Source organism: Synchiropus splendidus, chromosome 12 (assembly GCF_027744825.2).
Source record: "Synchiropus splendidus isolate RoL2022-P1 chromosome 12, RoL_Sspl_1.0, whole genome shotgun sequence".
NCBI classification, from domain to species: domain Eukaryota; kingdom Metazoa; phylum Chordata; class Actinopteri; order Syngnathiformes; family Callionymidae; genus Synchiropus; species Synchiropus splendidus.
Genome location: NC_071345.1, coordinates 7,906,040 through 7,933,154, shown reverse-complemented (window position 1 = coordinate 7,933,154; position 27,115 = coordinate 7,906,040). Strand labels below are relative to the sequence as shown.

General features: G+C 43.2%; 1 protein-coding gene across 4 annotated transcripts in view; it reads left to right on the top strand.

Moving 5' to 3' along the window:
* LOC128768291 (androglobin-like) overlaps nucleotides 1-25,514 on the top strand; it is a 35,958-nt gene extending 10,444 nt beyond the window's left edge. Inside the window, exons 9-36 of one of the 4 annotated variants that reach the window (XM_053881067.1) lie at nucleotides 299-384; nucleotides 1,609-1,783; nucleotides 2,101-2,188; nucleotides 2,930-3,068; nucleotides 6,237-6,276; nucleotides 7,890-7,998; nucleotides 8,311-8,374; nucleotides 8,465-8,563; nucleotides 9,347-9,455; nucleotides 10,112-10,244; nucleotides 11,162-11,276; nucleotides 12,411-12,578; nucleotides 12,659-12,797; nucleotides 12,931-13,065; nucleotides 13,905-13,998; nucleotides 14,926-15,057; nucleotides 15,493-15,646; nucleotides 15,758-15,945; nucleotides 16,186-16,352; nucleotides 16,729-16,877; nucleotides 17,510-17,603; nucleotides 20,741-20,856; nucleotides 21,787-21,942; nucleotides 22,044-22,125; nucleotides 22,189-22,294; nucleotides 23,926-24,109; nucleotides 24,179-24,313; nucleotides 25,377-25,391. In XM_053881067.1, the coding sequence (XP_053737042.1) occupies nucleotides 299-384; nucleotides 1,609-1,783; nucleotides 2,101-2,188; nucleotides 2,930-3,068; nucleotides 6,237-6,276; nucleotides 7,890-7,998; nucleotides 8,311-8,374; nucleotides 8,465-8,563; nucleotides 9,347-9,455; nucleotides 10,112-10,244; nucleotides 11,162-11,276; nucleotides 12,411-12,578; nucleotides 12,659-12,797; nucleotides 12,931-13,065; nucleotides 13,905-13,998; nucleotides 14,926-15,057; nucleotides 15,493-15,646; nucleotides 15,758-15,945; nucleotides 16,186-16,352; nucleotides 16,729-16,877; nucleotides 17,510-17,603; nucleotides 20,741-20,856; nucleotides 21,787-21,942; nucleotides 22,044-22,125; nucleotides 22,189-22,294; nucleotides 23,926-24,109; nucleotides 24,179-24,298 (3,341 nt within the window). In that variant the 3' untranslated portion in view covers nucleotides 24,299-24,313; nucleotides 25,377-25,391. Of the gene's footprint in view, nucleotides 1-298; nucleotides 385-1,608; nucleotides 1,784-2,100; nucleotides 2,189-2,929; nucleotides 3,069-6,236; nucleotides 6,277-7,889; nucleotides 7,999-8,310; nucleotides 8,375-8,464; nucleotides 8,564-9,346; nucleotides 9,456-10,111; nucleotides 10,245-11,161; nucleotides 11,277-12,410; nucleotides 12,579-12,658; nucleotides 12,798-12,930; nucleotides 13,066-13,904; nucleotides 13,999-14,925; nucleotides 15,058-15,492; nucleotides 15,647-15,757; nucleotides 15,946-16,185; nucleotides 16,353-16,728; nucleotides 16,878-17,509; nucleotides 17,604-20,453; nucleotides 20,538-20,740; nucleotides 20,857-21,786; nucleotides 21,943-22,043; nucleotides 22,126-22,188; nucleotides 22,295-23,925; nucleotides 24,110-24,178 lie in introns of those variants that run through there. The other 3 variants (XM_053881066.1, XR_008416230.1, XR_008416229.1) reach the window with 3 other exon arrangements.
* The last annotated feature ends 1,601 nt before the right edge of the window (nucleotides 25,515-27,115 follow it).

Here is a 27,115-nt window from a genome sequence, read left to right as displayed (position 1 = left end):
CATACTCATCCCTGCTTCTTCCTGTGGATAAATGAAGCACTGCAGGGCCAGCTCTCCCGGGGGGCTCCCAGTCAGTGACCCCCGCGGACGTGGTGCAGCCATGGAAAGTTCCCTGGCTTCCACTGTATACCTGGAGCGGTCCACATTTTTTACCTCTTGGTGTTCCGGAGTTGTTCCCCAGGCCTTGTGTTTGTGACAAACGTAAATCTTATTCTTACTCCTCATTCATGTGTGAAAATTTCATCCAAATGAGCAGAATTAAACTCACAAATAACCAATTTCTCCATGTGATCCCTAGGTTTATCTGACTTCCCTGACCAAACGGTGTGTGCCGCGTACTACAATGACCTGTCAAGGAAGAATTCCTCTGGGTTTAAGCAAATGGTAAACACTTTTTAATACTTTCTTTTGGACTGTATTGTAGTGTTAAGTTGTTTCAAGTTACCTGGCTTTCAGAAAAGGCGGATTCATTCAAAAAGATAATGCTGCCTGTTGGGTTTCATTATTTAAAAAGCATAAAGCCCAAGGCTCCAAGATGAGTGTAGCTACAGCTAATGCTTGTTTGAGATTGCGCCTCTTTGCTGGCGTGGGAAAGCATCAGTGGGCCAAAGGTGTCTGGTGGGGAGTCTTTGGATAAGGGGGAGGTGATGGATGGGTGCTCATCAACTTAAATGCCCTCGAGTCGAGCAAGCTGAGCTCCTATCAGAGAGAGGTCAGTCCAAGATCCCTCTTGGTTTACCTCAAAAACCACCACAGCAAGGTAAATGAAAGATGTAAGTATTGCCTCATACTACAGCCTTCTACTGTCCTCAGTCCTACGGCCTTGACCCAGATTGGTGGGTGGCAGAAGAAGTCCCAAAAGCAGGGCTGAGCCAGGACACAGATACTCTCCTTAACCGGTGCCTGGCTGTGAACTATAGCCTCTGACATGAAGGTGCAAATCCACATCCCTGTATTGGTCAGAAGTAGTCAATGGACTGATCATTGACCTTCAACAAGGGATTTTTCAAAAATGTGAATGCAACCCTCAGGTTACACAATCGGCAACTGTCATAACTTGCAATTTGGAATTCTGTCAATCACATGGGCGACTGATAACGAGGCCTTGGAGGGACAGGGAAGAAGTTTGAAGACGAAGTTAGGGAGACTGGATGTTTTGGACACGTGGAGAGTGCTGGAGATGAAGTTCCAGGCTGAAGAGGAGGGAGACCTCCCACAAGGTTCATGGTAATGAGTAGGGAGTTCAGTTCCTCTTTTCAAAAACTGGTGGAAATCTTTTGTGTTTTGTTTTCTTATCATTTCCTGCTGGATTGATATTTTCTGGTTGTATTATGAGTAACTTCACCATCAATGTTTTAATCCGAAAGTCACGCTTCACGAAAACTCACAGTTGCTTAGAAACAGTGAGCTGTGTGTAAAAATTGGGGACATATTGTGATCTATTTGGACCAGTTCCCAAATCAGGCTCTTCTATTATTCACACCCATACTGGTTATTTTTACTCTTTTGTTTTATGAGTTTGTCACCAGTTTGGTGTTTTACATTTTATTTTTGGGTCCTGCAAATGTTTAAGGAACGGCTCGGGTTAACGTCCATCTGTCCCGGCAGGCGGATGTGTCTGAATATCTGCGGCGCTACGAGCTCTCTCTGCTGCTCAGCCACATCGTCCTTCTGACTAGAACCCGGGAATGTCCGTCCGAGCCCGCGCTGAAACCAGCAACTGTGCCCCGTTGGAAACTCATACGCCCACGCAAGGAGATTGTGATCACAGACGAGCCGCACTGTGAGTTAAAAAACCAGCGAAGATGTTAAAAATGACTTTGGGAAGAAGAGGTGGTGGGGGGGCAGGAGGAGGATGCAGGGGAGGATATCAAACAAATTGGAAAACTGTGATAGTGTAGGTGCTAAATAAATAGAACGCAAAGCGAGTTGTGATGTGGGATTTCAAATGCTTCAGTGAATTCGGCTTCTGCATGCTGAAATGAAGACAGAGGTGTAATAGTTCACTTGTTAAAATAGACACTGGTAGATTTGACACCAGCTGGATGAGAAGTTCAGGAAACAACCATCAGATCCATGAGAGTTTTTATCCTCCTGCAGTGACCCCGGTGCCAAAACCAGAGGAGTTTATCGAGATTTCCAGCCCTTTCATTTCCGCAAAGACGGGTGAACACACTGACCCGGAGATGTACGTATTTCATTTTGAGACCATTTCTTGCACTTTTTGAGAAACAATTCTCAGTTCCTCCGTTGTTGTTTGGCAATCTTTTTTTAAAAAAAGTCAATGCATGTTGCTCAACTTCAACTTGAAATGCTCGCCCCTAACATTACACTTACATTCGTCCGTATCTATCCATCTGTCTTCCATTACTTATTTGAGGTTGGGTCGTGGGGGCAGAAGTTGAAGCAAAGAAGCCCAGCTTCCCTCTCCCCAGGCACCGCCTTCATCATCTCTCCCCCTAGTTCTGCCCTGGCTGGGTTTGCTCGATGTCGAGGAGCAAAGGGTATACTTTGACTCTCACTTTCTTTAAGTCATGCTGCGGAACAACCTTGGTTCTTTCAACCTCTGCACAAAGCTTGTTGCCACAGGTGAGAGTAGGACTCTCAAGTGACAGGTGGAGGGCTTTGCCTTTCTTCTGGGATCTTTGATCCCCAGGACAGGACCAAAGATGCCTCTCCTCCTCCACAGGGTGTGATGTCATCTGAGAATGTTATTGCGGAGGAATGAACAAAAAATGAAATTAGAATAATAATAAAGAAATTTTCCCCTGACATTGCATAATGAGAAAGAGAAGTATCCTAAATTTTTAAACCGACTCGGCAGCAGCTTGATTCTATCCTCACCGTCCTCGATTCTCTAATGAATAATGCACCCAGAGAGTTGTGTGCTTGACACGATGCCACAATGATGCTCTGTGTTTATTCCTAGAGAGGTCAAGCCCTCGCCCAAGAGGAAGTGGTCCTGTATGTCCCTTCTGATGTCCATCGCTGAGGGACAGAATGAGAACAGAGAGCAAGAATGCCAAATGTTGTCTCAAAAGTCTGCGAGCAGCGTGACTGAAATAGAGGTACGAGTTTATCCAATTTTTCTTCTTACCCACTCAAAACTTGTGCTTGAATTCACAAATTCAATAGCATAAATTTGCTATCAAAATTTTGTTTTTATGTACTTAGCTTCTCAAATGAGTGCCATGGCATTGTTTTGCTTTTGGATTGCATAGTAAGAGATGGTCCCAGCTGTGTGTGCTAGAAAAGAAAAACCTTCAAATATGTGAGAGCAGATGTTATCGGTTGTTGCCCGGAAGAGCGGAGTGGAAGGTTGGTCGGGGCAGACGTATGTGGCGCTGACGATGAGGATGGAAACCCCCACCCGTTCTCAAAGTCACTGCTGTTGTCTGCCAGCCAGGCCACCATTGACCGCGGGCTCATCTAAACACAGATCCAGCAGTGGATGAGGGAGGAAGACAGCAAAAGTAGCCTGGCAAGCAGGAGTATTTAACATGTGTTTTATGCAAATATGACATTCCCTTGCACTTAATTTTGTTTATTTAGCATGAAAGATACTTTTTTATATAAAAGGCATAGTTAATATTTTTCTTTTGAAACGACTTTCATAACAGTGCACATTATTATTAAGTTGAAGCCACTTTGGTTTGAGATACATTAAATAAAAATAATGATATTAATGGTCCCCAGTGGCTCCTCCTTAATTGCTTGCCCTACCTTGGTCCTATGTGAGGTGGAGGTGAGCAGCCCATGTTCCATAAAGAGAAGGGTCAAGTACCTGGCTGATGAAAAAAGCAGAGCAATTATACATTAGCGCTTCGTATCTCCTGAGGATTTAGAATGAAGACAAAACAGGCGTTACAAGTCCAGTGTTTAGCAGGAGCAGCGCAGCCAGTGACAGGAGGTTTCACCGTCGCAAGAGTTGTGAAAACATTGTACACATGACGGAGAGCATGTGATGTTGCTCTCTCAGACATTGGAATCCTCCACATTGGTTTCCGTCCTTTACCGGTTCGTAGAATCAACATGTTTTTTTGGGAAGTTGGTGTGATCACATGACGTTGCTAATACCCTCCATGGCTCTCTGAGAGTGTGACTTAAAGAATTAGATCTCCATGTTAGCCAGCTGCCTTCGCCGCTTAATGTTCTTGGAATGTGGCTAATCGCTAAAATGCCAAAGCCTCTGTGGATTTGACCGACAGAACTTCGCTGCGCCAAATTCCAAATTGGATATCTGTGGAATGCGTGGGGTCACAAGGAACAGCGATACAGAGTCATACAGAGAAATTAAAACATCTGATCTAGATTTCCTTGCTTTTCTGGTTTGGTCTTGAGTCCTTTAAGTGTTGACGTTGAGCTCTTAAAAATAGCTTTCATCTCTGAATGCTGCGCATTAAACTCCCAAGAGACTCATGTCAGAGCGCGATCGCTGCTGTTGACCCGATACTGCACACAAGTCAGATGGGTGATATGGAGTGGGCGGGTGGGACATGAGTGTGACTAACAGTCTTATTCTGTCCAAGGTAAAGCCTTGCATCCTGTCTGGTATCTTGGTATCTATTTTTACGTTGGTTGCCGTAACAATAATCGGACGAGGCTCTTTTCATGGTTTGTGAGACCTCAAAACAAGGTCTTCGGTCCAAACAGGCCATCAAATCAAATGAGGTCTGTAGAGTAAATGTAAGATCCAAGTTATTGTGGACCAAAACATTTTTCCCCGACGGGGTAATTGGTAGTAAGAGCGGTGGACAGGAAGTGTAATGGGGATGCAGACACAGCCGGGCCAAACTCACTCACATAATGATCCACAATTTTAAGCACAGTTCAAATCTCAGCAATTTTTAAAAAATGCAGCAGGATAAGAAGAGTTTAGACGGAACATAATATGAGGTGATTAATGAATTATTGGTATTGTTATTAATTCATCGTGGTTGATCACATTTTAATATTTCACAAAAGAATGATCAAATTTCCCATCTGTCTGTACACAGGAGTTATTTTCCATCCATCAGCACCATCTCATTTAGTCTGCTTCATTGCGTCATGTATCATGTTTTGGTGATGACATGGTGTCATGCTGTGCACCTGTGCCTTCTTGTTACCTATGAAATAAAGTTATTATTCTGCGTTATTTGGATCGATTCATTATTTTTGCTTTCAATTAATTAATGGAAATAGCCAGCCCGACTGCTCCATTTCTTCAAGGATCATTTTAGCAGTGACTCCATATTTGCTAGAGCTTAGACTATGGAGCAGAGCCAGGCGCTCAAAGTAGATAGAGGCAACAGGTTTAGCCAACACAAATGGGAGGCGGCCCATGTCAAAAACATTAACTTCAGGAGTCGCCAACGGAGAAGACGCGATGATCAAAGTCTGAAGAAGCAGTATCACGTGACAAAATGTCCAGGTCAGGCACAAGAAAAGGATAACTAAGAACAAGAGAACATAATCGCTCAGGTGCAAGGCCAAAAAACGGGCAGGCAGGAAGTAAAAACAGTTTGGTGCAGCATCAACATCCAGCTGCTCCTAAAGAGGGTGGTGGTGGTGGTCCAATCTGGGAAGTACTGTCAAGTAAACGAAAGTGAATGAAACAAAATACAGGAAGTAGCTGGACAAAATAAAAGCTTGTCGCTTCAGTGGCGGCACAACGTAGATTTTCTTGGAGGTTCATGGATAAAGAGTGTAAATCAGGAGGGTGATCTAGACAGTTGGAAAATATCGAAAGAGGAAACAGAACCAGTGCAGTATCCCTGAAACTTGTCCCATTTTTATTGATTCTTATGCTTTCTGAATTGTAGCTGAAGCCAAACCTCTCTCCCCCGGAGACCACCATGTGACAAAATGAGTGTAAGAGCTCAAACAAGGTCAAGTGTGCTGCCTAAACACACCACCACCCTCCACTGTCTCGCTGCAAGTTCTTATTCAAATATTTCATGACTCACAGCGAGTGACACATTGGTGATGACTTATCCACGTCCCGGCGCTTACACAACCTTGATTCTCGTTCATTGATTCTCGTTCATCTCCGAGCACACTTCCGACGAAAACTTGCAGAATTGACAGTAATTGGAAGTAATTAAACAGTTATTAGAGACGAGAGAGAAGCCTGTGTCACGCTGGCGTTGTCTCGTGTCCTGCGGTGCTCATTGAGAACGCCACAGCTGGTATCACTGGAGGGCAGATCTCTGTCACAGCCTCCCTCAATCTCTCATCCTCTCTCCCCCCCGTAGGTTCCATCAGAGGACGTGAAGAAGGGCGAAGTCTCCCACGGTAATTTGTTTCCTCTCGCCGTCTTATTTATCATCTCATCGCATTTAATCTGGCGTTGGTGATGCAGTCCAATTAATTGTTCCAGAAGAGAGCGTCATCATCGGTGGGTTGATATGATGAAAGCTCTGTTGTTTCACTCTGCCTGCTTCTTTCTCTCGGCTCCTCCATTGGTTGGCCAAGATGCTTTGAAGAGCTTGGAACTGAACTGATTCTTTATGACATCCGGCCAATTCCCTGCCTTCTCTCTGCCCCCGTTTAGTTGCTTAGTAACACCTGCAGTTTGAGAGAACGGACCACCGTTGCTCAGCGGCAGAGACGATGGCCCTTGCCACCGCAGCTCTCTGATCAGTATCTCGCTTTGAGATCGGGGGCAGCACAACTGTGTTGGTGAGCGTGCGTGCGCATATGTCTGCGGCGCCGCTCCACATGCATTGAGGCAGTGGGAGTCGCTGAGTGGGAGTATGGACGTGCCCGAGCGCTTACACGATGCCATTATGTAGGAGTTTGGGTAATTTGGCTCGCTGTGTTTAAGATGACGGTAGAAGTAAATGAAATCATGAGGGGACCAGACAAATTCATGATGTATTTTTGCGTTTATCCTGATAAATTTTGTCTGCTCTCTGCAGCCGTTTGCTTCATGGTTTCCTCCCACAGTCCAAAACCATGCAGAGTTTAATTGATGACTCTAAACCGGGGGTGGAAAATTGCATTTCCCTGGAGACTACGTTAAAAACTGTAATTGCTGTACAGCGCCGTCAATCCAAAAGGCAGAAAACGTAAAGAGGAAGAAGCCTCAATATGAGGAGATTGTCTCTCAACAAAATAACCCCAAAAAGTATGATTTCATACATAAAAAGTTCGTTCAAATATGAGAGAGAGGAAGGTTTTCTAGCCATGAGCAGGTAATGTCAAGACAAAACATAATATAGGTCTGCTCTAAATAGTTTGTTCTTTCTCAGCAGATGTTGCGTCATTGACTGACGTTCTGTCTCGGGAGTCCATCTCTTGCCTCGCGTGCTGCACTACACTCTTAAAAAACAATGGCCGGGGTCTACTCTGAAAAGTGTGGTAGCTTACTCAGCTTACTCAACTTCTCAGTTATTAGGCAATTCTTACAATTGTTATCTACACCAACACAAATCTTTAAACTTACTTCACTATAATTAATACATTGAATTGAATTTCAATTTCCATAATGTTTTAGTTTACTGAATTGGACAAATGAATGAAACCACGACTACAGTTTCATGTATTCTTTGAGTTACAACTTCCAAAATAAACTTCTAAATAAAATGAAGCTCAGACTACTGAAGTTGACCGAGTTGAAATTGTGGTTCCGGTTGCATTCCAAGTGATGTTCAGGTCATCAAGGTTGCGAACTCTCTGTCTGGAAAACGGTGAGAGGAACCTTTTAAGATCGCTGCTGGGAGTTCTTTTTAGAGCAAGAGCCCTCCCAAGATATTGGGTGGAGGCCACAGGGATGATCCAGGATATTGATTGAGATCGGCATTCCCCCAGAACTGACCCATTGTAGCAGTAGAACCTTTCATTGTGACTCCAGTTTTAATCTTTGAATGCTTTTTATGATGTTTTTCTTCTTTTTCTTTGGACAGCAATAGCAGAACCACACTCAGCTACTGAAGCAGGGGAGACCCCGCTTCCTGTAGAACCTCTACTTAAAGAGATCTGGATTGACAAGGATGACTTTGCTCAGTGCTTCCAGTAAGAAACACAAGCTTGATCCCGAACACAGAACAGCACCATCAGAGCAACACAAATTATTATATTATAATTTCTTTGGAATCACACTTTGCAATAACAGTGTAGAAGAGAATCTCCACATCATTATAGCCAGACATTGTTATGGTTCCAGATTTTGCTTCAAACACTTGAAAAAAGTCAATACATATTTGTATTTTCTGTCATGAGTCGAACATTCTGATCTCTTTGCTGCTCTTAAAATGTTGAAATTATTGCACACACATGCATACAATACAAGAACATCTCAAAACATTTTTCAATGATCTCCTCCAGGACTCTACTGGTGTTCCATAAACCTCAAAAATATGAACATCACCGCCAGGCCACATGTTTGAAGGTACAATTAAATGTTAAAGAAACGCTTGTATTATAGTGATATAGTTGTGTCCCACTGAGTGAGAGTCTCCATCTTTAAAATGTGTTCCAGAGCACCATCTTGACCAAAGCCTCGTGCCTGGCTGCATCATCTTCAAGTTCTCTGTCAAATGAACCCACCAGTGGGTTGTTTTCAGTGGCTGGACCTGAAGTAAAGACACAGTAACACTCACACACTGACAGTATTTAGTCGACAAGTGAATGTTTTGAAAAGACATAATCTTGATGAAGAACATTTAGGAAGTGATAACTTTCTTTATCTATAAGATAAAAATAGTCGATTTAGTGACCAAAAGAGTGGAATGGCATCTGAACTCTTGCATCCGGGAGGGACCCAAAGTAAATCTCCAGGCTCTAGTCTAGCAAGCCGTCCTAACACTTTTAGTTGCTTTTTTTGTACATTTTTACAGATAGTTTTCTCCTTAAATATTTCTTTAAAAGTTATTTTAAATATATTTTTTCTAATAGTGGACACAAATATAGTCTCATATTTGTGTTTACAAACTTCTATGTCTCCTGCTTTCTATTCTAAAGGTGTGACCACTATATCTTTCATCTTGTTTTTTATCTTCTGCTTTTCCATTTATACACCGTCTTGCTCCGCTGTCTCTTTTCTTAATCGCTTTTTTGGACTCCTGCACTTACCTCTCCCGCCTTCCTCGTCCTTTAAGCTTCTCTTTTATCACTTCATCTACCTGCCCTTCTGTGCAGCTCGCAGCTCGGTCTCTTTGTTTTCCAGCCTGGTCTTATCATGGTAACTCTGTGTTTGTTTTGCTCTCCAGACAAGGATCTGTGTTTGCCCACATCCTCTTTGTTATTTATTGACGAGGAATCTGTATAACTGCGGGTGACACCAACAGTAGTTGATCTGCTTTCGCGTCTACCTCATGAGGAAGTGAATATGTGAAGTAACACCCGCTGAACTGTGTCCTAGAGTGCGGAAGTCAGAGGCGTTCACTACCTGTGCATGGACAGTCTGGAACCATCTGAGATCCTCATCAGCTTCTCTGCTGTGCTTCTCTGGGGAGAGAGTGCAGAGGAAAGTAAGGATTCATCTCTGCATGCCAGAGATTTAATCCGGCCACACGATGGTCTTCTCATATTGGCTTGTTTTACCGTGCAATTGTTTAGTGGCAACGACCACCAGCAGAATCAGAGGGAGCTATAAAATTAACACCAGTCGGCATCAGTTACTGGCTTTTTTGTTCCCGTGAGAAATATGACTCAGCCACCATGAAATATCCAACAACAAATTAGATGTAAATAATCAAATGTTGCAGTAAAAGACATTTTATAGTGAATAGATCGCTGTCTCAGAATGTTCTCTGCAGGCGGCAGGTGCTTAATAAACCTCAATTATTGAGTGTTTTTCAGGCAATATGTGTGTTTCCCCTATAGATGGCACACTCCTGGCACTTTGCGGGGTTTCAAGTTTTACTTTTCATTTCATATTTTTGTGATGTGTCTGCCTTTTATGTGATTGTATCGTCCCGTTCTAAATGTGTCATTGTAGCCCGAAAGTGAACCTGGGCTCTAGATAGTTTTATGTCACTGATAGATTATTTTAACTGTGTTTCCATGTTTGTCTGCTGCTTCAAGAGACGGTTATCTGAACTTGATACAGAACCTCTTGCACAGTATTTCCAGAACATTTTTGGACTCTCTAATCTCTTTTTCTTTCCTTATCCCTCAACTTCAGGGAAGCACTGGACTTCCTCTGGTGCTGTTCTCCTTGTCAAGCCGCACAACTGGAAGAGCCAAACGCCTCACCTGCACATCCTGACCGTCAAGACGACGTCCACGAAGGCTGCAACACTCAAACTAGCTCCAGGGTAAAGGCCTACCCATGAGTTCTTTCATCGTAATCCTCATGTGGATATTTTTATCTTGCTATTTTGTCAAGTTTGGAGCGAACCTGTTGAGTTTATATGTTATACAAAAGCTCAGTGTATCAGTGTCAGGTTTCGTCTCCAGGAGATGAGGATGGACACTTGCATCTCGTGCTGAACTGATCTCATCACACAACCTCACAAAGAAGAACAGAGCAAAGGACACTCACTTCTATTTAAGTTAACTCCCCAAACCTGCTATCAAGTCAGAGCAGGATACCGTCTGACCTCAGACGCTCTGAGATGCATTGCTATATCTATTAATGGATGGCCAAAAGTGAAAGACCTAGATTTGGGGTCAGCTGCAGGTACACAGCAGTGCAATTACCACGGGCTGTTATCACACACACACACAGCACTTACTGTATTTGGTCCATCCCTCCCACAGCACACAGAGGTTATTTCATTTTCGTTATTTGCTGCTGCCAGAAAGATACGCTCCTGAACATCACACACCCCCATTCTGTGTCCATTTTTAAAATGTATGCTGTTTCCAAGATACTCTTTATACCAGTTTAATCACTTTTGCCTCCGTAATCTTATTTTGAAGCTTTAATCTGCAAATATGACTTGGTTTGTTAGTTTACAACCCACCTCCACCCCAGCCCCCGCGAGTACATGCTGAATCTGTCTAATGTTCCAAGACAAAAGTAGCTCAAGCTAGAGTAGTGAATCGTGATGTGTGAAATTCTTTCGGGTCTCCAACGGCCCAAAAACATGCTGCGAATCATTGGTGACTGCAGATCACCAACGGCTCTTAGTGCTGCAATAAGCTGAGGAAATTTTTAAAAATGAGATTCGGAAATCGGCCTCGAACATGACATTGATGGTTTTAATTATTTTAATTTCATTCTCCTCAGGCGCCACATATTCGCCTTCCATGCCCGCGCAACGCTTGGCTACCACATCCACCTCTGCAGCAGGTCGCCCTTTGTCTTCGGGAATGAAGACACCATCATGTCCCAGTGTGCCAAGGTAGCCATCACCTGACAATCCGTTTCTATCGACTCGCTCATCGATTGTTCATCACCCGAGGTGTGACGTCTTACGTGCAGAAAGAGAGAAAGTCTGTGCCACTGATTTGGATTTCATCCCTTTCTCTTAGTCTCCTCTTTAAATGGACAGTGAGTGGATTCATATTTAAGAATAAGCTCGCAGCAAACTTCAGTGTTACTACGCAGTAGCTACTTATGGGTGATAACATATGCATGTTTTACTAAAGCCACTAAAGAGTAAAGTCACTCTCTGCTTTTGTTGAACGTTTTCCATGTCAGGAAAAACAGTCACATTCAGAAGGTTTCTCATTGTCTTTAGCTTATTGTTGCGAACCACCTGAAAGCTAAAACTAGTTGTTCGCCTAAAGAGATATGTAAAGTAGGTGTTGGAGACCCAAAGAATCACTGCTCCTCTACATCAAGAGCAGGCAGGTCCAGGCCTCTTTTCTTTGGCTGCTGCCTCCATGACCTTACACTGTCCCTTTAGCTACTTGTTAATTTTATTTATTAACTGGTTGGAGCCATATGAAGATTAAAGAAAGGTTAGAATGTATTTTTACCTGTTTGGTAAACTTCAGCTCAGGATATCATCATGTCTAGATCGTCTTTGTGTTGAGTTTGAGTTCCTGTTCTCAAACAAGAGTTTTTGGCTGCCCTCATTTCTAGCTCAAGCCTTCACGCAACTGAATTTGAAATTTACCAGTCAGTACATTCATTTTGCACCCAGATGTATTGATGGCTGTACCTTCAGTTGTTGTTCGTTTCTGCATTATATTTCAATCCAGGTGACTGCATCCTTTCTGGGACAATCATTTGGGTGTCCCCCAATAGAAAAACTGAAATTTACCCTTTTGCTGTCAATATATTTAAAACTGAAACTAATATATTCAAATAAAAACACACCATTGGGAGCATGGCCAACATACATCATGGACTTCCATTGATTTTAATTCTGTATCTTCCGGTGTTTTTATAAATAAATGTGGCAGAAAGTATCATGTTGACAACAAACCTAATCTCATTTGTTACATATAAGGACCTTCTGAGACAATTGTATGTAGCTTTCTTGCTATTATTCTTATATATTCCAATGTTTTGCTTCCTATATCAAAAGGAAAGTGCCTGCTTCACAGAGCAGGCCTCCTCCATCATGGATCCTCTGTCCAGTTTATTTGTGTCCTTCAAAGATGGGCGTGACCAGCGGGCTCTCAGGAGAACCCTGGAAGAAGCTTACGTTCCCAAACACATCAAGACGATGCCTGAGAAATGGGAACTGCAGAAGGTCGCAGATTTTCATAAACCTGAGCTAATGACATGACTCCTCTCATTTTAAATGCCTGTGCTTACTTCCTGGCGGTGTAGGTGTTTCACTCTGCAGTCTATCACATGCTTCAGGAGGCTCTGGGCCGGAGGCTCACGACAGAGGAGAACTTCGCTGTCATGGCTCTCACTGCTGACCGCACTCTCTTGGCCGCCATTACCCGAGGAGGGCATTCTTCATGTAACAGCCATATATATATTTTTTTTTTTTCATCCATTTGTGCCCTCAAGCCATCATCAAGCCTGTTTATCCATTAATGCTTGATATAATATGCAGATTATTCAAGCGTCTGTTTTGTGTGGTCGTTGTTAAGTGGAGGCGCGGGCAAATCCACCAGAGAACTGGAGCCACCGCAAGCCAACAGAGGAGGAGGTCCGCGCGGCCATCACTCTGCAGGCTGGATTCAGACGACACTTGGTGCGAGAGATGCTTCAGGCTTCCAAACATGGTAACGGCCATCGCCTCAGAAGGGATCTGAGAGCTTATATGCTCCTCACTGCGGAGACTGTGAGGGTTATAATGTTTAACAGGAGACTGTATTGATGCTTTTCATGCTCATAGAAAACGACAGCTTGGTGGTGGAGTGGGAGCCAGCGTGGCTGAGGGGGTGATAGTCATCAAGCTATCTCTTGTCCAAGTGACCTTGAGCAAGACACTGATCCCATATAGCTCCAAGTGATCCACACACAGTCTCTCTGCGTCTAGCGTTTGTTATTTTATCCTGTATTAAGTCGAGGGAGGAGCTCATCTAGTTTCACACAGATTCCACTATTTTGGGGTTCTCCCCGTGGAGGGTCTAATTGTCTCGCCCTCGAGGGGAAACGGCTCTGTTTGCTCGTGCTAGGGAAACACTGGAGGTGACACTTTCCCCAGACAAATTCGTTGCAACACCACAGCCTGAAAGCAATCGGTGTCTTCTGCCAGTGAAACACATGATGCCGCCTTTCACCCAGACTCTTCAATGGAGTAGCTTTGTGTTTCATTGTAATTACAATAATGCCAATAATTATCGTTGTACTTGGCATCTATTGTCCGTCTGACACAGACACCAGGTAATCAGTGGAGGGTAGAGAGCAACACTGAGCTGGAAACAGAGCATCACTCACGCACGCATGAGCGCACAAACACAGGGGACGACAAACCTACAGCCACCTCTTGATGAGTGTGTGTCGCTGAGGGACGAGTCAAATCTATCATCACGGTCTCTTTAGAGAAAGAGGGGGTGTCTGAAGCCCCCTCTTTTATCTGATCTCAATCATTTTTCATCCTTGTTTTTGTGTCCTTCAGGCACCAAGGAGAACGTCAGCGCGGCTAGAGGCCTTGACAACATGTGGTCGATTGTGGAGCGGGATGCTGACAGAAACGCTGCCTTCCTGCTTCTGTATGCCATCATTTATACCTCATTTTTCTGAAACCGCTTTCCTACATTTACGCTATAGACTCGGCACATTTGCATCATTGTGATGATGGAGCTGCCTCCTCTCCTGCGGCGGCCTGTGGCAGAGCGGCGGGGAGTAGTTTCCACATTGTGTTCCATCTTTTCCCAGTGGTACCATCTGCTGTTTATACTTACCTCATTCCAATCAGCTCGCAGCGCCTGCTGAATGACCCACTGCCGCAGGAAACATAATTGTGTATGACAGTTTAGAACTTGCTCTTGAATTGAAGACAGCAGTTTGTTGGGTGCAACCCCATCCTGACAGCCACTGTTTTCAGTTCATTAATCCGCTGTATTACAACTGCAGTGCTGTTGTGCTGTCCACAGCTGAGCTGCGGACCAAATATAAATTGGTCGGTGAGTGAGCCTTGTTCCCAAAACATTTTTTTCTTTCTTCTTACTCAGTTATTTTCGCTCTACAAGATAGCTTCACGTTCGTTAAAGTATTGCAGGGTAGGACAACTGGATAGGTGTTTTATATATCGATATGATTCTAGATATTCATTTTACAGTAGTTCCATCCGAAACACAAAATGCGATAAATTGCTGAGAAATGTTTCGCCTTGGCATCATACATAATTCATTCTCTGGCCCAGCACCAAGTACTGAATTCAGTCTTTGCATTCTCATGTGAGTTTCGGTGCTGTGTGCTTATTATCATGAGTTGTGGGTTAATATACTTTTTGCATACCATGTGGATTTTTCTATGTCAAATTATATTGCAGATTTTTTACTGTATCATGGGATTCTGCTGCCTTTATGTTTTGTTTTCTTTCTGCATTAATGAGATGCGACACACTGAGCACACTCAGTATCCAGCAAATAGCATTCTTAAATAGAAGTTGTGTTTTGTTTTCTTGTCTCGTGCAGGTACACTATCAACCACTACAAGACTGGATCAGAACTGTATCCCTGCCTGCAGGACGAAGTGACCCGAATCTGCTTTAATGATTATGTCATTCCACTTCAGGAGCAGTGCAGTGGCTGGGCCTTGATCTTCAGGTGGGAAGTCCTACTGTCTGGATGCTTTTTGTTTACAGTTGTATTTGTAAAAAAAGACATAAATAAACCAGAATACATTGTAATTCAGATGGCATCATGTGGAAGAAAGTTCATAATTAAACTGTGCTAATGTTGACTGAGAACAGCAAACTTGCATTATCGATGTATTATTGTCAATAGAAATGACTAAACTAGTAATAAAGATGCTTCTACAGGTGGACAGCAACTACTTACGAAATGTGTTGCGCTAATGCAACTGAAAGTAGCTGTGGAAAGTCTTTTTATGGTGGAAAATTTTGTTTCAAATTTGGAAAGCTTCATTATTCCCACGAATATACATACTCCGATTGAAGACTGCTTGTCACTGACCTCTGATGACCTTCCAACTCAGCAGTATATTCTAATGTCTGTTTTGTAATGCTGCCTTGTTTTTAGGGAAGTGTTCATGATTCCACAGCAGATGTTGCTGATCCCAAAGATCGACTTCCCGTTCCCAAACTGTCTGCTGCACGTCATTGATAATGACACTGGAGAAGAGCTGGACATGCACTTCAATAAAATCCCTCCTCGTGTTTATCATCCCAATAAGGTTGGAATTCTTCTGAACTGTGAATTTATCCAGGTTACGGCGAGGGGTTATTTGAAGCATCTTTTCAAATATGAGGCTACTATTGTCTAATCATACATGTCTTTTCCTCAGTTTGGCTATACCTTTTTAGCAGAGGCGGTGACGCCTGAGGCTCCCCCTGCTGGCCTCCGATGGAGGATGCGTTTGATCGGCACAAGAGAGCCACTCCCTCGACGGCTGACTGACGGCCCATTCAACAGCTTTGCAGTGAAGGAAGTCAGGGATTACTACGTTCCAAATGAGAAAAATGTCATATGCTGGTGAGAGAAGTGCTTTTAAAAAAGTACATATGTGCTTTTGAGTAAGAGTAATAAAAGAACACAGTTGTGTATTATATATATATTACAGTGTATTTCACTTTTTTGATGAGTAGCTTAAAAGAAATAAAGTGTCAATTTACACATTTTGTCACCAACTATTTACATATAATTTCAATCCATTTCAGACAAACTACATTTCTTCAGATATTTGTTTCCTGACTATCTCAACCTGTTCCACAGTTATATTGTCTCAGTGGAGACTGACGTCGTTGCAACGGTCCAGTTCCAGGCCTCCAAACGGGACGCCTTCATTCGTCTTTCCATTCTGGACGGGGAAAGGGAGGTTGCCAGCACTGCTGCCCGAGGCCACGCTTTGATTCCAGTTGTTAACTTCATGGCCAATGAAAGTATGTCTGGGAGGTGAATGTGGACTGTCAAATGTCAGGCAAATAGTCAATAGTTTGTTGATGAGTAGTGGTAGAAATGTCATTACTGTCAATCATATTTCAAATGCTGATAAAGGAGTCCACGTACATATATAAAATAATGAACATATCATGGATGGTGTTCTGGAGACTGATGGTCTCTGGTGAAGTGGTGTAGCGCGGACTCCACAAATGAGTAATACAAGCCCTTGTTCTCTCAGTCCGGTACAAAAGTGTGTGTTTAAATACATTATTTAAAGTTCTATAGGCACTGATGCATTCAGAGGAGACTTTTGAACTGCTGAGGGTTTTTTTCTTTGAGCACTGGCGTGCAGTTACATCTCTCTCTGTCTCGCAGCCCCCAGTGTCCCCACTGAAGAGACCCAGGCCTCCGAGGGAGAGCAAGTCAAAGATGAAGACACTCCCCTGCAAAAAGACGCGGAGGACAGTTCAGCTGTGAAATCAGACTCATCGTCTGGCCAGTTCCAGCCTCCCACGGAGACAATGGTATCACTGACAACTGTCTGTGTGTTATCTGCTCTGGCTCCGACACTTTCTCGCTGTCTTTCTCACCCACTTGCTTTCTGCTTTTGTTCATAGCACTTCTTCACTGCCAGATACACATAAAACACACTCACCAAAGAGCACACACACACACACACACTGCATGAACTTCCACACACCCACACGCTCAAGCAAAGAGAAATAGCACCAGGGAAAAGCTGCAGAAGGATTTTGTAGTTAGTGTTTGAATTATAAATGCTTTAGCAGTTGGGGCTGGTGTAAATAATAGTCACGGAAAATAAAAAATATGTATTTTTGAGCAATAATTTAATTGATTATATCATTGAAATAATGCATTACTGCATTGTAATAACCATAAATATGTGTAAGATTTTAATTTTTTTTCTCAAATATTCTGTATTAAATTCACTTTCTGCGTCTTATTCCTGTAAATGAATGTAATGTCTGTTGACATAATCGAGGCTCCTGTTTGTTTGTGCATGGGGAAAAACCAAATCTTATTTATCTGGCAGCAGGAACTGTTCACACAATCGCTGGTGTCTGCGCTCAGTAATCCTGTTTGTCTTTTGTGAGTGTTGACGCAGTGGCTGACTTTGCTCGTCTTTGTTTCCCAGGATCATAACTACATGCTGAAGGCTGAGGTGCTTTATCAGAGCTGGGAGCTGGACCAGTCTCAGCTGGCTGTTGGACAGAAGAATGAAACCAAAGGTAACGCGGAGTGGAAGTGGATTTAGATACCAGCGGCTTACTGCCACCAAATCGGCGTCTCGGCTTTGCTGCGCTGATTTTGAGAAATTGGCTTTTCTCTCAACTTCACACAGCCATGTCTACCTGAACCTTCCTTGACCAACCTCCCTACTAACTACAGTATCATCTACATGTCCTCCTTTGCATCCATGAACCTCACTTGTCCATCTCCTCCCTCTCTGAAGCCTAAAATCCTCACTGTTGGAAGCTGATTTCATGCGCCATATAGCGAGAGATTGCCTAGTCAGGGCCGGAAGACAAGGTCGGTTGCCAGTGATGTATTACTCAAGATTGGTCTTGGTCTCGAGACTGGTCTCAGTACCACCTTTTTAGGGTCTTGTCTCAGTCTCAAATGCAATTTTACTGGTCTTGTCTCGGCCTAGACTGGCCGGACTCTGGATTTCTTTTCAAGACCGACAGAGAAAACCCTTATAATTGGTTAGCATAAATGGTGAAAGTTTGGTTTCCCTTGATATTTATCTTGGGTCTCAAACTGTTCCACATAAGTGCCACAAGATACCCAAACAAGAATCAGGTGTCTCAAGACTGTTGACTGTCAGACGAATGCTGTGTGTTTTTTTTTCAGCTGACACCTGATTGGTTAACTCATGTGTGCCTGCTCCTGCTGCAGTTTCACACTCCTGATGATCCTCAAATATTTTGGTCTTGTCTCAGTCTTGATACTCTCCAGTATCGATGATGGCTTGGTTGGTGTGGTATAGACCAGTGGTCCCCAACCTTTGAATCTCTTAACTCTTGACAATAGCAATGTGGCGCGGGGTGTATGAAGTTGCCACTTTGAACCGTTGAAACATGCCTTCAAAACAGCATACAGATACACCACAAAACCAAATATAAAGTGCATGAAAACATTTTAGCACCTGAGCAGTCCTGAGCATTTATCTATGCAACGAGACAGTTCCATCTGGGAGTGACGATAGATGGCCGCGATAAATCCATATTTCAACTACGACTCACGGTATTGTTTGTTTAAAACTTTCTTCTTCTTGGAAGTCGTTGGATCGTCTGTCTCTTCACTGAGCCCTTTTCCCTTCGCAAAGAAATAACTGTTTCCTACTCATTTTGTGAGCTTGTGGGTTACATTTTGGCTCTCTTAACTGAGAGAATTTTTCAAAATAAAAGATTTTTCAAAATAAAAGATCCTTCATACTCAGCTGATACAGAAAACAGAATTTATTATTTCTTGTGCAGCCTGGTACCAATTGATCCACCGACTGGTACCGTTCCCCGCCCCGGGGCTTGGGGACCACTGGTCTAGACTACAACAACAATGTGGTCCTCTCAAGGCCTGATGGAAAGGCATGAGTGAGGGAAGATGATTTGGTAACTTGGCTCAGAAGAGTGCTAGACATCCTCACACCCATGGAGTAATATGCTGACGTCCAGTGTTGACGGCGAACGTAGCCTTCAGCCTTGTGTGTTGATGCGTTATGTTTTCACTTGACGCATGTTCTGCCATCAGCGGGTTATCAGTGGACAGCGTATTGAGCAAAAGAGGTTGGGAAGGCACTGTGTATTTAAAGCCCCTCAAATGGCCATCACTCAGAGCTGTATTATACTTGCTAAGTACAGCGAGACATCCAATATAGTTCAGTAATGGAAGCTTCTACGCGTCAACATACTCAAAAATATGACAGGACACTACATCATGGCTGTGAGGTGGAGCGGGTGAGTGAATTACTGGCGTGTGACTCCCCGTGTGGAAGTAGCCCTCTGAAGAACATCAAATCCATTCAGTGGATTTGGCAGTCATCTTACCTTCAAAGACGTCCAACATGTGGGGATTGGTGGACATGGTGAGCCCAGGATGTAGCATTGAACAGACGCACAAGGTTTGACCGCTCCTGCGTGCCGCAGTCCACTGTCCACACAGGCCTCCTGAGGTTTCTTCAATAAGCCAGAGAAAGTGGGTCAATGTGAAGTCAAATGAAGTTGGCTCTTGCTCCCTGGTGCCCTGGGAAATATCTTAGCAGGAAAGAGAATTAATTTCACCCAGTTAAACTGCGTCTCAGTGGTGAGGCTCTGCCCTTGCTCATGCTCCGCGGTACATGTATACACGTACACAAACTATGCCAGATCAAGGGTTAATGTGCTGCTTAACTCGCCGCCATCTTTATGTGTGAAGCCTCCCTCTTTCGGGATCGAATTTTTATCTCCGGGTCAGCAGTTGGTCGACCAGGTCCAGTGAAGAGGAAAATGCATGTTAAAGTTCTATTTCATGCATTTGTGTCCACAACCTGCATCAACTAGTGATGCCAGTACAGTCCAGATATTTATATAGATATAAACAAGATGGCAGACATGTCTTGGTGAACAGCTTCTGAAAGAACTGGAGATTTTCTGAAAGCAATACCAGATTCAGATTTTATTTTACAGTCATCCTGAAGATAATAATGGCAGACTGCTCACATACAAGGACATCAGTTTCACTTCAAGGTATTTCACTTCTTTGCTGGGAGAAATAAATTAAACGATGACTGAATGTTACATTTTCAACATGTCAATCACTCCAAGGTACCAGAGATTTCCAGATGAAAAAAACTATTGTTGAGTTACATGCTTTGGTGTGGAAAATAAGAGTCATGTTTCCATGAATCTTACTGTTGTACCTGCCAACCTGCTCTTTAGGTATGTGTGAGTGTTTTCAGCGCCTCCTCTTTTCGCCAGCGCTGGTGGCGTGTAATGATTTATTTGCTGTGTAAATAAACAGTTGTCTAGTCAGTTTCTCTTCATGTATTCATAACACATGTTACATAACCTCAACTTCTGTGTGTTTATTTTCTGTCAAAGCGCAGGTTAGATGAAGGGAAAGTTTCCTATTGATGTAAGAGTTTCAAATCGAGCGCCGAGGACTGAAGTCAGCCCGAGGAAGCAGTAGGTCAACGAGCAGAGCCGCTCATGCGGAATGGCAGGGCGTCTGCTAAATGATGGATTGTTGTGCCTCTGAATCACACATGCGAGACGCTTGCGGTGTTGAGGCTTGAGACGAGGAGCAACAGTGCCATCTAGCAGACTCCCGCCTGCAGAACAGCCCCCTGGCTGCAGAGGGATTCGTTAACGTTTCTCTGATTTCTTAGAGTCAACTAGTGAAGAGCAGCGAAGCGGCACGGCCAGAGTCTCCCGTAAAGTGGAAGCCGACAAAAGGAAGGGGAAGCCATCGGCCAGGTCAAAAGCCTCCATCAAGCAGGAATCGGTAAAACAGCTTTTTATACTTGGGATTAACAGTTGTACGTACAAAAAAAATAAAAATAAAAAATTATATATATATATATATATATATATATATATATATATATATATATATATATATATATATATATATATATATAAATAAAGAAATAGTTTAATAAATGTAGAAATACAGAAAGAAAAAATTGAATAAATATGTTATTCTGAACGTATTTTCCCCTTTATGTGGAAATAATAAAATAATGAAAATAATAATAAATAAGATGCATTTTAGAATACATGCTTAAATGAGGAAATCATATAAAAATGCTAATAATAATGTAAATTAATGCTTTTTTTATGAATTCATGAAATTATTAAGTCAGTTTTGTCACCTTATTTTTGTCCCTTATAAACCTTCCTCTCTACAGCAGTTAGATTGTCTGTCTCCTGCCTCTCACCCTAACTAGCTTGGATCCAGCCTCCATGTTGCAGGAGAGATAGTGAATGAATAAGTCCTATTATCTTACATGTTAGGAGCTTCAAAATCAAAATGGGCCCCATACTAGATTCACAGTGAATGCAGAATCAACATGGCAGAAATTGAATTAATAATCTGTGGACTAAACCACGCAGAACTCGGTGGAAGTTTAATATTTTGACACACGACTGCAGAAGAAATGGACGTCAGCTCGGGTCTGACCTCTGGCCCTGCTGAGTCGAAACATGGCTCCATGTGGTTTGAGGTGAGAATAAAACCAATGATCCGTAAAATAATTGGCCTTTAGCCTCTGTAGCTTCTCGTCACATCTGGAACAGCAGAAATAAAATGGAGTCTGAAAGGCTGATGAGCTTCTCAGCTGCTTTCCATTGGAACATCACTGCTCTGTACCAGCAGTGTGGTCATTCAGAGTGAAGGGAACGGATCAGAGGAAGTGTGTGCTTGTGTTTACAGACTTTGGACCTGAGCCGGCCCAACTGGACCCTGCGTGTGGTGGTGGAACAAAGCAAAGTTGAAGGCGTTTTGTTGAGGAAGGACGTGGAGAGAGTAGACCAGATCAGAGCCATGAAAAGAGCCTGGGAAACTGCAGAGGAAGGTCGCGCCGCCAAGGTAGCAAAGATGTCGAGGTGCTGCAGCACCTCTTGGAAACTATGTTCTGAGCTGTGACTGAGGTGTTGCTCGATGCTGACGCTGTTCTGTCCGCACTACAGGCCCACAACTCTCGCCTGGAGTTTCTCCGACAATTCCAACCACAGAACACAGAAGCGCTCCCTCCTCAGGCTGAGGAGCCTGGTACGCTGACCACCTTGTTCAAACCTCTGCAGAGTTCCAGACTTGTTTCTGTTTGCTTCTCAGCTGCTGCTGAAGTTCCACCGTCTGCTCTGGATGGATCCGGTCCGGACAGCTTGGCTGTCTCAAGTGTGCACACCTTTCATCCGATGGATGTGTCTCCCTTCATCAGGTGCTGTCCCCTGGTTGGCTCTTTGATGCTCCTCTCTAGCTGTTTGAACACCTCACTACATTAGAAGGTGATCCGACTGGTTAGTTCTGCAGCCTCGCAGCAAGGTTGCTGGTCTGATTCCAGTTTGTTCTCCACTTGTGTCTCTGGAGTTAGACACATTTAATTCACAATTGTTTTTCTTAGTTGTGTATTCACATGATGTTACAAGACTGGTACTTGATCCTTAAGTCATTGGTATTAAGAATAAAAAAAGAAATGAATTATGATACCTGTTTGGGGGGAATGAACAAATAAATAAGTGAAAAAAAATATTTGAATTATTATTATTTAAATATTTTTCTCTCTGCTTCTCATGGCATTATTATTATTATTATTAATATAGTATAATTTAGTATATAAAATATAGTAACAAAAGTAATCCTATTGCTTATTTTTACTAGGATTTAATCTAGATTTCACAAATATAATCACAATTTTTCTTTGATGATAATGAAAATGACACTTTATTTACAATACTCCCTCCTTTCCTTCCTGTCTTCTGATTTCTTTAGGACTTATTGTACACGCAAAACAAGTTTATGATGCTGGATAAAATGTGTTTCGTATCGGCTTTTTCTTGTACTGAAATTAAGCACCATTTTTGGAAATTGAGAGGCCCATCCTTCTTCTGAACTTTGGGCTGAAGAAGCCTCAAAAGTATCTCAGCAGCAAACGCCTTCTTCCCTCCTACATGTAAAGGAAGTGCCTCGCTCCGTTTCAGGCCCTCTCACCTGTGTGTCATCACTTCCTCCGTCCATGAACACGAGATGTTATTTAGGCCTGTTAATCAGAGGGCTATTTATGGAGCTCTCGGAGGAGAGGTGGCCCTCTCTCCACACCTCCTCATACTCTCCTGTCGCCGGCGAGTGTGTGTGTCTGTGTCCAGCTGCTAATGGCTGTTGACACCCTGCCCTGCAATTTGGGCCCAAAGCGATCCTGAGGTGCAGTGTATCAGAGGGCTCCGTTTAGTGTGCAGCTCACCTATGCTGCGTGAAGGTGCTCCACAGGCCGCCTAATGGATTCTCGCGGCCACTCATTATCCTGCTGAGCCGAACCAGAGCCTTATTTATTAAGTGTATGGGAAGTAGGCCGACGCTCTCTGAGCTCTTATTTCCTCCCACTGCATTTGCACGGCAGATGGCTGGAAGCAGCCTTTTGTCTTTTTCACACACTCGCACTGTCTCACTCTCCACCGCCTTTTTACTGTCACACACAGGCAAGTGCCTGCTGAGGGAGCAGAGGAGTATCATCGTCATATCTACGCGCTGGATTGTGACACACTCATCACGCCATTTACCTTGTTTCTCTGCACACGAGACTCTCCACATACCACTTACTTCTGTCCATCAGTAGTGTCCACTTGCTCCACCATGTCTGCACTCTCTTCTTCACCTCCCTCATTCTTTGCAGATGACATACTTTCAACTCCACTCCTCTATTTATTTTACTGTCATCGCCTTCATAGCCAAACATCCTCAAAATCATCAGTACATTTTGCTTCACTTTGTTGACAACTCTATTGTATTTTACTTTAACTTTTTTCAGTCCGGTGTTTTGCCCTCAAGCATCCTCATAATTGTCTTCATATGCAGGCATCAACTGGGGTCTGTGACTTTGCTGGACAGCCAACTGGAGGAGACCCGGAGGAAGGCGCGGTTGGAGAAGATCCAGACATATCGACTGGTCAGGGACAATGTGCTGGAGCACCGTGCGCGGCAGCTGCAGATCCGGAAGGAGCTCATGAGGCGCCAGCTGGAGACATATGACCAAATGCAGGTTGGTGGTTGATCCAAATCTGCGGCACTTGTCGTACTTCTGAACCCCTCTGGGTTTCTATTTTTCTAGGAGGACGTGTTGAAGAATCGTAAACATTACATGGAGGATCTAGAACTTCTCCGGGCTCAGCATTTGACGCAGGATACGGAAGAGCTGCACCTTCTTGGCCCCCCAGAGGAGGCGCAGTAGACAGGTTATAGGAAGGTACCTCAGGGGTGTCCACCCTTCCTGGCTTCAGTTCTAACTTTATAAGGTAGATTTATGTGACTAATAGCAAAGGGCAACGTTAGAGGTGCTAAAAGGCTTTAGCTGAAGACATTATGTTAGTTTGGGTGTGTTTTTATGTCCTGCCCTTCGTCGTGTTTTACCCTCCCAGCTCCGTCACTGTGAGGTTTTTAATCATGTTGGAGAGTTAAACTGACCACCCTGAAGGTAAGAGACATAAACACGTACTGAATATCGCAACACTTGTCCGGTCAATAGGACATTACGGCTATAAAAGTTTGTGCTGTTTAAAAGTCTGCCTCGCGATCACTAAAAACAGCCAGAGAAATACGACCGAGGAGTCACATTGCCAGTTTTAATCATTTTTTTCATGACAGTCTTTTGATCCAAATTCGACTTCTACTCTCCCGTTACACACTCATGTTCTCAGTTTCCTAGTGTGAAGAGAGGGTCTCACAAAGTTCCAGTGGAACTTGTGTCATAACTGAGATTCAGAGAGTGGAACTCAGGGTCATGTGACCGAAGAGAACAGCTTTACTGAAGTCATTTCATGACATGGGTTTTGCAGGAAAACACTGGAGGAACACTGTTAAGGGAGTTTCTCTGGTTAGCTCTGTGTTGTTGCTATAACACGGCTCCCTGCTTCCTCATGTCCAGACTGTCTGATGACCTCCTGTGAAGGTCCATTCATTGATCACATGACTCACTTGAAACAGCCTCAGTCTTGATTATTGATCAGTTGATTGATCAAGCTTCGAAAAACGAATGAAAGATTAAGGTAAAAAGATAATTGAGGAGCAACACCAATCTAAACAAATAAATGATGCATATGTTCATATTTTAATGAAGGGAGTTATTGAGATTTCAAGTACAAGACGGACAGCTTTAAAATGAAGGGGAATGCTGCCATCTAGTGTCCAATAGAAGTGTCGCGCGCTTCACGTGCCTCTGCTGTGAATATGCGTGTTGTTTTGTGTCTGTTCAGAGCTACGTTATATGCATATGATCTAATATAATAGCGATACTTTGTCTCAATGAAAAGATAACTGTGATGGAGACGAAGAAGGTCAACGCTTGATTCCCCAGAGGAAGACTGCACTCGGTGGAAGGTTGCTTTCTTGTTACTTAATGACTGAAATGAAATGAAAGTCAAAGGTCACCGACGTTTAAGTGTGAGAGTGAAATGAATTATTAGTGTTTTATTTGTTTGTTTTGTAAATAAAATTTGTTTTAATAATTTGGATGAAATGATGGAGACTAATTTTCAATCACAACAATGCAAAAATACAATTTATTATTTTATTTTAGTGAAATAATTCTAGTAAAATTTGTTTTTTTTAATTATAGTTAATGCTTGAAATAAAAGTTTGAAGAAATCAAATCAAAGTATTCACAAATGACTGAAATTAGACTTAGACTTTTTTTTATTGTCATTGCACTAAAACATATCACTATATTATGGCAACGGTCTGACGCTTCAGGTTTCCAAAACCAAAAACTATATGTCCAAAAACAAATGAATAATCAATAAATACTTATCAAAAGATGTACTCAATTGAACAATTGAATCTTCTTTTCAGGATAGCTGGATAAGACAAAGCAGGAAGTATGAGTAGCCTCTCGGTTGCTGAGAGAACCAACTATCCTCAGCGAACCTTGTCAGAAGCCTTGCCGTCACTTGTTGCCTGTATACAATAAATTGCCGCTATTTCTGTTCTCATAACCGCAGGACACGACTAATCCTCTGAGTTTTCCCAAGAACAGAACATTCTGTCTCCTTCCCCTCTTTTGGAATATTTTCTTCTATTTCTGAGTTGATGGCTATAATCTGAGGTGCAGTGTACCCTGTTCACCGTTGAGCTCATCAGGTGCTGAGAAGCTGTGGCTCTACTCTGAGTCTCTGCTGAATCTCACCCTGTTACCAAAATATATAACATAAGTATTCAAAGTCCCATTTCTTCATGGTCAGTTAGTATTTAAAGCTTGGCTGTAAAGGCTTGGCCTTGGCCCACAAACTCACTTTTTGCCAGAGAGAACACTTATAACTCCTCATCTTTTTGTGCCCTTGAGTATCAAGTGTTCAGTGCTGATTCTGTGGCTGTCTGGCTGGAGGTCCATCTGCACCAGCGGAGGCTGCTAAACCTACACGCACCTTTTCTCTGAGCCCATATTCAGCCCGACAGTAACTGTAGGCTGAATCGTATCTTGACTCCGAGGTGGAGAACTTTGTCACGGGGGTCATCTTGGTGTTGCTCAAGGTGAGAAACCCATGAGATCTTTTGTGCGGAACCGGTGTAGAATGGCATCCGGAAACTGGATCAAGTCTTTGGTCAATGTTGTCTGGTGCAGACCAAGAGACTAGTTTGTTCCAATGAAAGCATTTCAGGTCTTGATTTATTTTGAAATAATGACGACTGTTTCTTTTGCAGTAAAACATAAATGTATCTGTCTGTATGAATAACGGACTTTGCTTTGGTCTCAGTCTTGGTCTGGCCTCCCTCACTGCTCTTGGTCTCTGTAGCGGCACCAGACTGTGTAGCGTTCTCGCCACCGTGCCAAAGGGGCTAAAACCATTGCACCGTGCAACTTACAACACAAGCGCTGCTGTGACCCTGATCGGCTAAAACCCCCTAAATCTGCTCCCACAATTGCAACCTCATCTCCCACTGCATTACACCGCTCTAAAACCACCTTTCTGTTCGCTTCAGTCTTGGCCCACCTTCAGCAGCGCCACCTCTCCCTCACTCTCCGGCCAAAACGGCTCACTTCTGCAGACGTGAA